The 11,487-nt window shown below is 41.9% G+C and overlaps 1 protein-coding gene across 7 annotated transcripts in view; it reads right to left on the bottom strand.

Annotated features, from left to right (window-relative positions):
- Positions 1-1,559: 1,559 nt before the first annotated feature.
- Positions 1,560-11,487, bottom strand: part of INVS (inversin) — a 519,828-nt gene continuing 509,900 nt past the window's right edge. For 6 of the 7 annotated variants that reach the window (XM_033929645.1, XM_033929646.1, XM_033929648.1 and 3 more), the window contains exon 18: positions 1,560-1,968. In XM_033929645.1, the coding sequence (XP_033785536.1) occupies positions 1,838-1,968 (131 nt within the window). In that variant the 3' untranslated portion in view covers positions 1,560-1,837. The remainder of the gene's footprint in view (positions 1,969-11,487) is intronic. The other variant, XM_033929649.1, reaches the window with a different exon arrangement.

Raw genomic sequence — 11,487 nt, 5'->3', positions numbered from 1 at the left:
ATAATTTGAGGTTGAGGGGTGGTAGATTCAAGAACAATGTTAGGAAATTCTACTTTACGGAGAGGGTGGTGGATGCCTGGAATGCGCTCCCGAGAGAGGTGGTGGAGAGTAAAACTGTGACTGAGTTCAAAGAAGCGTGGGATGAACACAAAGAGTCTAGAATCAAAAAATAAGATTAAACATTGAACTAAGGCCAGTACTGGGCAGACTTGAACGGTTTGTGTCTGTATATGGCCGTTTGGTGGAGGATGGGCTGAGGAGGGCTTCAATGGCTGGGAGGGTATAGATGGGCTGGAGTAAGTCTTAACAGAGATTTCGGCAGTTGGAACCCAAGCACAGTACCGGGTAAAGCTTTGGATTCTTGCCCAGAAATAGCTAAGAAGAAAAAATTTAAAAATTTAAATTGAATCAGGTTGGGCAGACTGGATGGACCATTCGGGTCTTTATCTGCCGTCATCTACTATGTTACTATGTCAATAAAGCACTGATAAAGGACAATCTCTGAAGAGATTTGGAAGGAGATATTTAGAAATTAAATGTGAATTTAACCATAATGAGAGATACACATCTTTTATCTTAAACTGTATGAAATTGTTGAATAAAATCCCTAAAATAAAATCTATTGTAACAAAAAAGAAAGAAAACCTAAGAACAGTACCCAGAAAGGAAGCAACAGTTTTGTATTCTGATCATATCCTATATGCATACTGATTAGAGTCAGCACAGTAACTTAGATTCCAGTTTTCAAAATAGTGGGTGTAGCAAACTATGGGAAGCTCACAAAATGTCTTATTTCTAGTGATCTTTAAGTGGTAACTGTTGCTTTGGGAATATGCTACTTAAAATAAGAATGATTAGAACAGCTCTTCAAAATTAAAATATGGAGTAAACAGGGTGATTTTAATGATTCTTAAGTTCCACCTGAAGCACTTCAACTTTTTTTGGCTAGTACAGCTACATTCACGTTGAATTCTAAAGAACAACTTATCAGCAAAATAACTTGCATTTAGAAAAAAAAAAAAAAAGACAGAAATTTGAAAGCAGGCATCCTCACTCTTGCTAGAAATCTTACAGAGGAAAATCGTGCATTCTTTACTAGTGAGTTGTTGTTAGAAAAATGCTATGATTCTCTTCCATGCCTTGGCACGGCTGCATGTGGCACATCTTGCTGCTGGCAATGGGTTTTACATCAAGAAAATTAGCCTGACATTTTAACAAGTAGAAGAGGGGGAGGTGCAATGCTACAAGAAAATGAAATGACATACTATTTTTGTAAATTAATTTAGTGCTTGTGTGAGATGCCAGATTGACAGTACTGGAAATTGAAGTCTTAGGTTTCTGCTTGGAACAAGTACAGCACATGCAGTGGCAATATCTGTTCCCCCACAGGACTTATTATTTAAAGAAGAACCAAGTTTTATTTGAAGTTTGACTAAATGATTACTGTACTCTCATTCTTCAGTCTGAGAAATATATGTAGGGAGGACAGGGAATAATAAAGATAACTGTATACATATAAAAAGTTACGGTTCTCTGTAAACATGTAGATACACATAATAAACATTTAAATATTATATTTTAGAAGAGACTCAGATGAGCACTTTGCACGATTCTTCTCAAAATTGTATGCCTCCTGTAAACAATCAAGTATTTCAGTAATACATTAAAATACAAATAAAATTTTTAGAGTCCTTGTTTATAACATATTTAAATTGCTAATATAATATTTGTAATCTGGATTTCAGGAATGGCTAAGTTTTGCAGATCCGTAAAGATCAAATAGAAAACCTGTCATCTTTCTGCACAAAATAGAAGCAATTCTCTGCAGTTCAGCTCTTCATCCTACTTCATTTGTTCCTTCTGGTTTTTTGGGTTTGTTTTTTGCAGAACTTGCTGGTCCCATGTTGTAAGAAAACTTTTTTGTTGCCCAAGTCGCATCCAGTAAGTTAATATACCGTAGATTGCTTTCTGAGGAAAACATCAAAAATATTCTCATCAATAAGCTAATATATAATGGATCTCTTTATGTTAGCAATAGTACTGCAGAAAAAGGAATATTTGTTTCCTTGTGTAATAACAATAGAAAACTAGGTTAAATATTTGGGGGTTGATATTCATATTGTGAGAGGCAGCCTGGCTAACTCCTGCTGTCAGCAAACCCAGAAATTCAATTCCAGAGCCATATCTAGCCACTGGCATTCAATTTCTGGTTTAAGTGCTCGTAGCTGGCCAAGCCGATATTCATCAGCCGGCTGGTTGTCACAGTGGCCAAAGGTCTATCTGGCTGCTAGGCTCCTTAGCTGGTCAGCCAAGGAATATTGGCGTTAACTGGCTCTGTAGTGCGATGTAGCCAGTAACTGGGATATTCAGTGGGAGAGAGCCAGCTATCTCCTGCTGAATCTTGGTATTTAGCCAGCTGGGAGCTGTTCCTGACAGGCTAAGTACCACTCAATATTGGGTAGTTTGTTTATAGCAGTAGAGTGCATCAACAGATTAATCTACTACAAGATTTAATACTGTCCCCAGAATTATGTGAAAATCAGCACTAAAAAATTTTGAACCTGGGATAGATGCAAAATATTGTTTCTGTTCCTACAAAAAGACATTTTTCATAAACTATTACAACATACAGAAGGTATTAACCTAGTATCTTTTCTAAATTTATTCACAGCTGAGCAAGTCTCATTGGTCTTTCCTCTGTTCATAAGCCTGTCTTCTCTCTTTTTCATCTAAAAAGTGACCTCAGTATATAGTCCAAATGTTCAAGTCTTTATTCAAGACTTTTCCCTCATACATCTTTACTTCTCCAGATCTAGCTTAGGGGAAAATAAGGGAGAACCCAGTCTCTGGTATCAACTTGGAGGGGCCTCAGGCATCGGAACCAATCAGGGACTTAGACTTCTCCCTGTGCATCACATGATGCACTGAGAAGGGAAGATCCACCATTTAGGATCAGCAGATCTTGAAGGAGGAGAGACTGTGTTTCCCTCCTCCTTCCAACACTAAAAGGTACCAGGGGGTGGGTGGGTTTCAGAAGAGCATCACTCCTGCTTTTTTTTTTTTTTTGGGGGGGGGCCTGAGTTATCAGGGCTGTTTAGAATTAACAAATCTGCATCAGGTTCATTATGAAGAAACAAGAAAATCTGCCTTTTCCCCAGCAGGGCCCGAAGAGTGGACTGCATTGCCCTCGTATATTTAGACCACAAAAAGAGCAAAAGAAATGTAAGAAAATCATTGAAAGGACATCAGTTCTGGCATTCTAGGAGATGCCTAGTTTGAGTGGTTAGTTAGTCAATTTTAACTTATATTTACTATTTTATGATTTAGATCTTGTGCTAAAATAACCCATCTTAGATGAATTCTCCCCTTAGTGAAATATACAAAAATTTTGGACCACTAGAGAAGCAAAAAAAATTGTGTTTGAATTCATCAAATGTGTAAATCTAATATAATAAAATGGTAGGACGCGCATGCGCACTAAAAAAATCGTGTTCCCTGATCCCGTCGCGGAAACACGATTGCGCATGCGCGGCCCCGGTGACGGCTTTCAAATTAAAAAAAAAATTTCCATAGCTGCGGCGGCCTTCCTCACCCCCGGCTCCTCTCTCGAACTGGACGGTCCCCGCGTCTGCCTACCCTTCCCCCCAACACAGCGAATTTTCCCCCCCCCCAACGAATCAATAAATCGAGCCGGGCCGCCCTCCGCAACAGACCAGAGGAGTTCTTTGCCGCTCACCCCCCTTCCCTTGCCGCTGACCCGAATACCTACCCGGCGATTCAAGAAGCCTGTGCAGCAGTCTTCACACGCTGCTTCAGGCCCTTCTACTGCCCTGATTTGCTCGGCAGAGCAAATAAGCGCAGTAGAAGGACCCGAAGCAGCGTGTGAAGACTGCTGCACAGGCTGCTTGAATCGCCGACTTACAAGGGAAGGGAAGGGAAGGGGGGGGCCCAAGGACTCTATCCGAGTCTGCGGCGGCGGCTTTCAAATAAAAAAAAACAGGTACACAACTGTGGCGGCCTTCCTCACCCCTGGCTCCTCTCTCAAACGTAGGCAGCACTATAAACACGCTGCTTCGCGCCCTTCTCTGCCGGGTCTCTTATGACATCATCGGAGACAGACGCGGCAGAGGAAATTGCCAGTTGAAGGCCGCTAAGCAGCGTGTTTAAAGTGCTGCCTACGCGGCTGGAGTCCCGAGGTTTGTCGGCGGTGGGAGGGTCAGGAGCAGGCCGGATCGACAACGGCAGTAAAAGAAGGGGGAGGGGCCGAACGGAGCAGGGAAGAGAAGGGAAGAAAAGGGGGAGTGGCGGAAAATCCTGCTACTGCTTCTACACAGGAAAGGGTGGATAGGAGGGAAATGCTATTGCTGCTGCATAGGGAAATGGGATGGAAATGCTGCTGCACAGGGAAATGGGGAAAATGACAGGGGCAGGGAGAGGGACAGAAAGACAGACAGAGAAAGGGGGCCAGAGAGAGAGTCAGCGGGAGAGGGAAAGGGGGCTGCTTTGGGGGGAGGGGTGTGCTTGGGGCAAACAGCCATGGAGAGACAGGGAGAGGGATATGGGGCTACTTTGGGGGGAGGGGTGTGCTGGGGGGAGACAGAAGGGGCCATGGAGAGATAGGGAAAGGGGACAGACAGCTTTGCTCTGGGGGGGAAGACAGAAGAGGGCCATGGAGAGACATTTGGGAGGGAGGTGGGTGACAGAAAGATACAGACAGCGGCCAAGGAGAGATAAAGAAACACAGACAGACACATCTATTCTAGCACCCGTTAATGTAACGGGCTTGACATAAATGCTGCATAGGGGGCAGAAAGAGAGACAAATAGAAAGAAAGACAAATAATAGGAGGGAGGGAGACAGAAAGAAAAGAAGAAAGACACAAGGGCAGGGAGTGAGACAGAAAGAAAGAAAGACAGACATACATATATTCTAGCACCCGTTAATGTAACGGGCTTAAAGACTAGTAGAATTATAAAATATTAAAGTATTCATTGCAGTCCAGAAACCAGCTCTTCCCACATTCATAGTTGTTACAAAGAATAGCCTTACTGGGTCAGACCAATGGTCCATCAAGCCCAGTAGCCTGTTCTTACGGTGGCCAATCCAGGTCTCTAGTACCTGGCCAAAACCCGAGGAGTAGCAATATTCTATGCTTCCAATCCAGGGCAAGCAGTGGCTTCCCCCCATGTCTCAATAAGAGACTATGGACTTTTCCTCCAGGATATTTTTTTTCCCCCAAAAGTTACTTTTGTGTATTAAATTTAGTAAAACCAGTGAGGAGTAGCCTAATGGTTCGTACAGTGGCCTAAGAACCTGGAGAACCAGGTTCACTTCGCACTGTAGCCCCCTGTGACCCTCAGCAAGTCACTTAATCCTCCACTGACCCAAAGACAAAACTTAGATTGTGAGCCCACTAGGAACAAAGTACCTGCATCTAATAAATGTAAATTGAATTGGTTGTATTCATAGAAAGGCAGCAGATCAAATCCACTTACTTACCATGTTACAGTGCTGAAATGAGTAAGAGACCCTTTTACTAAGCTGCAATAAAAATATGTGCTTTGTGGCCCTTATGCAGGTCTTTCCTGTGTGCTAAGCCCATTTCTTGCAAGTTGTGAAAAAGCCTTTTTTAAATATTTGCTTCATTTATGGCCATGTGCTAATGTTCCAATTAGCTTGTGGTCATTTAAAAAAAAATTAATGCAGGAGTCCTTACTGTCTCCTGAGCTAACCTTGTGGTAACCAGTTAGCATGCGCTAATTTGCACAGGCTTACCAATTATCACTTCCACACCCATTCTCTGCCCATTCTCCTCCCCTGACACACCCACCCCTTTTAAAAACTACAAAAATGAAATAATACACGCATGATGCTTTAGTGTAGGGTTACCATATGGCTCCAGAAAAAGGAGGATAGATTGAGACATCTGGATTTTACTTACATTGCTTTCAATGGAAGTACAACTATTACTATTTAACATTTCTATAGTGATGTACATTTTGACATGAACTGGACAGTCCCTGCTCGAAAGAGCTTACAATCCAACCTGGACAGACAGACATGACATAGAAGGTTGGGGATGCAGAACCCAAGTAAAACCTGGAAGTCTCAATCCGTCCTCCTTTTTCTGGAGCCATATGGTAACCCTACTTTAGTGCATCCTGTGTTAGGCCATTTTTACATAGTGCCTAATGTAGCTTAGTAAAAGGGCTCCTAAGTTAGGAGCTTGTTACAGTGCTGCAGTAGTTTAAGCAATTAAGCAGTTTTATTGTGATAATGATTCTGAGATGAACAGAATGGTAAAGTTTACTTCAGATGGTGCATTAGTGATGCTTGGAAGGAATATAAGAATTGCCGTTGCTGGGTCAGACCAGTGGTCAGTCGTGCCCAGCAGTCCGCTCACGCGGCGGCCCTTAGGTCAGAGACCAGTGCCCTGAGACTAGCCTTACCTGTGTACATTCTGGTTCAGCAGGAACTTGTCTAACTTTGTCTTGAATCCCTGGAGGGTATTTTCCCCTATGACAGACTCTGGAAGAGCGTTTGTTTTCCAATACTCTCTGGGTGAAGAAGAACTTCCTTACGTTCGTACGGAATCTATCCCCTTTTAACTTTAGAGAGTACCCTCTCGTTCTTCCTACCTTGGAGAGGGTAAACAATCTGTCTTTATCTACTAAGTCTATTCCCTTCATTATCTTGAATGTTTCGATCATGTCCCCTCTCAGTCTCCTCTTTTCAAGGGAGATGGGGCCCAGTTTCTCTAATCTCTCACTGTACGGCAACTCCTCCAGCCCTTTAACCATTTTAGTCGCTCTTCTCTGGACCCTGATAAGATTGCTGCAGATCTTATCAGCCCATAATAAAGACCTCATGACAGTTACAATAAGATAGGTTTATTAGCAATAAGCAAAAGGCAACTCACATGAAATAGCAAAGTACAGCATATTGGCTATAAGGATAACATACATACGAAATAGCAATCTGATGTTCTTTTGGGTCTGACTCCTCTCTCTTCTCTCTCCTTCCCCCCCAATGCCATCCAGCATGTCCCTTATATACATTATTTCAGTAGCCTAGGGTACCTCCTAGTTACTCACTTCTCATTGGTTTGTCACGGTCTATACACTTATCATGGAGCCAAAACTGGTGCCAAAACTGATCTTTCTATATTTCCCTGACAAATGCATTCCCAATACTAAGGCTAATAATTCCAGAGAGCAAGCCCCCACCTTCCTGAGTTAAACTGTCCTTTGCTAGTACTTCTTAGGAGGACTTCTTATCATGTACTGTACTGTTCTGAAAAGTCCCAAAACAGTGATGCCACAGTCAGGAGATCTGACTGCTGGTTTCTGGAGCAAAGGTGAATCTGTCTCTTACTGGCAGAGAGGAAAATGACTGCTTAGAAGTTTTAATTCATATGCACAATGTCTCTCTTAGAAATATAACTATTTGGGGTTCTCAGGGGTCTTTGCCTACAATATATGCAGGTCTTATGCTTGCATCTTCTTCCACCTACATTTTCAAGCAGGTCTTACTCCCAATTCTCTCCTAATTTGTCCTCAACCTTTTCTAGCCTGATTTGTCCTCAACCCTTTCGAGTAGTACTGTGTCCTTCATGTATGGCAACCAATGCTGGATGCAGTATTCCAGATGAGGGCGTACCATGGCCTTGTACAGCGGCATGATAACCTTCTCCAATCTGTTCCTGATCCCCTTCTTAATCATTGCTAGCATTTTGTTTGCCCTTTTCGCCACTGCCACGCATTGCCAGATGGCTTCATTGACTTCTCGACCAGTGCTCCCAAGTCTCTTTCCTGGGGGGTCTCTCCAAGTACTGCACCTGACATTCTGTATTTGTGTATAAGATTTTTGATACTGACATGAATCACCTTACACTTATCCACATTAAACCTCATTTGCCATGTCGTGGCCCATTTCTCGAGCGTGTTTATGTCACGTTGCAGGTCTTCGCAATCCCCCGGGGAAAGACTGGAACCTAGACATGCTGCAGTAGGTAGACCAAGTTCCTGGATGCTGTAGGTGATTATTTCCTGGAACAACTTGTCAAGGAAAATATGAGAGGAAACGCAATTCTGGACTTAATTCTAAATGGACTATGGGGACCGATGAAAGGTGTAGAAGTAGAGGGGACGCTGGGAACCAGCGATCACAACATGATCTGCTTCAACCGGGATACAGGGGCAAAACATTGATCTAGAACGACGGCCACGGCACTGACCTTCTGAAAATGGAATTACGAAGGGATGAGACTCATGATGGGGAAGAAGATTAAGAAGAGGATAAACACTGTAAAGACACTAGAGCAAGGACACAGTCACCGAGGCGCAAAATCTGTATATACTGTATATCAACAAAGGATCCAAGAGGAAAAAGAACAAGGAACCAGCATGCCTCACATTAGAAGTGAAGGGAGCGATCAGAGACAAGAAGACTTCGTTTAAGGAATGGAAAAGGTCAAAAATGAACGAAAACTGGAAAAAGCACAAACATCAAAGCAAGTGCCATAAGGCGGTAAGAGGGACCAAAAGAGACTACGAGGAAAAAATAGCCAAGGAGGCAAAAAACTTCAAGGCGTTCTTTCAATATATTAAGGGGAAATGACCCGCGAAGGAAGCAGTGGGGCCATAGGATGACCATGGAATAAAGGGAGTGCTAAAGGAGGATAAAGCCATCGACAACAAACTGAACACATGTTTTGCTTCTGTGTTTACCGAAGAGGATATACACAACATACTGGAAGCCGACAGGCTTTATGCCGGAAACAAAGACAGGAAACTGACAGGGTTGACGGTCAGTCTAGAAGAGGTATGCAGGCAGATTGATAGGCTTAAAAATGATAAATCCCCAGGACCGGATAGCATCCATCTGAGGGTAATCAAGGAACTGAAAGGGGCTATAGCTGAACTACTTCAACTAATAGCCAATATGTCAATCAAATTGGGAAGGATTCTGGAAGACTGGAAGGTGGCAAACGTTACACTGATCTTCAAGAAAGGTTTGAGGGATGATCTGGGGAACTACAGACCAGTGAGTTTGACCTCGGTACCGGGAAAGATGGTAGAGGCACTGATAAAGGACTGCATCATTGAGCACCTTGATGGACACGATCTGTTGAGGACCAGCCAGCATGGCTTCAGCAAAGGAAGATCTTGCTCGACGAACTTGCTGCACTTCTTTGAGGGAGTAAACAGGTGGATAGATAAAGGTGATCTGGTCGACATTGTATATCTGGATTTTCAGAAGGCGTTAGACAAGGTTCCGCATGAACGACTACTTTGAAAAATTGTGAGCCATGGAATCGAGGGTGAAATACTCACGTGGGTTAAAAACTGGCTGGCAGATAAAAAACAGAGTGGGGGTAAATGGACAATACTTGGACTGGAAAAGCGTCACCAGTAGAGTGCCGCAGGGTTCAGTGCTTGGACCCGTGCTCTTCAACATATTTATAAATGATCTGGAAATTGGTACATCGAGTGAGGTGATTGAATAACTTTGTATCATCTTCAAATTTAGAGTAAGGCTTTATATTCTTCCGAGCTTTATTCAAGTAAAGAAAAAGATGGGTTAGAATTCTTAAAGTTAATTCAAGGGCCAAAAATTTTCAAACATATAAAAAATTATCTTGAAGCACCTATATCGCTTAAGGAACTTCAGGCAGCATTGAAGTCCCTCTGAGTTGGGTCCGCTCCGGGTAGCGATGGATTCACTGTGGAGTTTTTCAAATCATTTCAAATTATTCTCATACCTCATCTTCTAAATTTATATCAGGCACAACTAACTAAAGGTTGTATTTCAGGTACTATGGAAGAATCTTTGACTGTTGTTTTGCTGAAGCCAAATAAAGATCCCATGTTGTTCTCAAACTACAGGCCTATTTCTTTAATTAATGTAGATGGAAAACTTCTTGCTAAGCTATTGGCTTTAAGATTAACCAAGGCTTCTTCTGCCTACATTTTCATGCAGGTCTTACTCCCGATTCTCTCCTGATTTATAATAGGTATGCACCAAATGGGGTTCATTGCTCAGAGACATTCCTCAAATAATACCAGATTAGCTTTACATATGTTAAATTTAGCAAAAACAATGGATGATCCAGCCTTCTCTGTTTCACTGGATGCAGAGAAGGTCTTTGATCGGGTGAAATAGACTTTCATGTATGAAGCAATAGATTGGTTCGGTATAGGATCCAGATTTATTCAAATGATTCAAACTTTGTATAGTTTCCCTTCTGCCAGGCTATATTTTGGATGTCCCTTGTCTCCTTTGCTTTTTGATATTGTTCTAGAACCCTTGTTACTGGCTATACGGCAGGCAAAGGAGATACAGGGGATTCCTTTTGCAGGTCGGGAATATAAGATCTCTGCTTATGTAGATGATATTTTGCTTCATTTGAAAAATCCTGAATCCACCATTTCACATTTACTGGAATTGATAGATCGATTTGGTAAATTCTCTAGATACAAAATAAATTGGAGAAAATCGGAGGTTCTTCTACTAAATGTGCATTGTACAAAAGGACTATTTGATTCATTCCCTTTCCTTTGGAATGAAGAGGGTATAAAATATTTAGGTATTATGATTCAGAAAACATTGGAAGACACAGTGACAGTAAATGAAAAATCTTTATTGCTGAAAGTCAAAGAAATGTGTGAGCATTGGAACCCATTACATCTTTCTTGGTGGGGGAGAGTCCAAACTGTAAAAATGATGATTTTGCCTGTAGTTTGTTACCAAATGAGCATGTTGCCAATTTATTTTCAGGGGTCCTTCTATAAAAAATTGAATGGTATTCTCAGGAAATTTATTTGGCTGGGTAAAACTGCTCAAACTGCTTTAGTATCCTTACATAAACCAATTGTGGAGGGTGGGGTACATTTTCCCAATTTTTATAGATCAAGCTTTTATAATGCACCAGGGTATGTACTAGATCCTTCCTGAGATCATGGAACATCTCCCTGATTAGCTTTACTTAGAATGGCAACCTCTGTCTCCATTGCGATTGTGTTATGTCCTACCTAGGTTGTATAAGGACAACAAAATCTTACTATCTACATGGCAGACATTAAAATTTATGAATAACATAACACTATTCCAATTCAATAATCCATATGTCAGTCCTTATGGTCAAAATCCAAGATCCTCTGGAAGCATTGGCTGCAGACGGGCATATGGGAAAATGCTTGACTTTTCACGACTGCAACAATCATTTGGTATTTCAAAGTCTCAAAAATTTAAGTGGTTGCAGTTGAAGCAGGCCATTCAGAAGGGGTTCCCTGATTGGCGAAACATAAAAACTCAGTAGTTTGCCGGGCCTGTGCTTCCAGACCGATTTATTAGGGCATCAGGCCGCCAAGTGGTATAAATTAATTTTGGAATATTGCAATAAGAAACCAAAAACTAGTCTGAGACATTTGGAGCATTTAGACAAAGCAGCATCAGCATCTATGAGACAAACTTGTTTTTTTCTGT

Source organism: Geotrypetes seraphini, chromosome 2, assembly GCF_902459505.1.
Source record: "Geotrypetes seraphini chromosome 2, aGeoSer1.1, whole genome shotgun sequence".
NCBI classification, from domain to species: Eukaryota; Metazoa; Chordata; class Amphibia; order Gymnophiona; family Dermophiidae; genus Geotrypetes; species Geotrypetes seraphini.
This window is presented reverse-complemented; position numbering and strand designations above follow the sequence as displayed.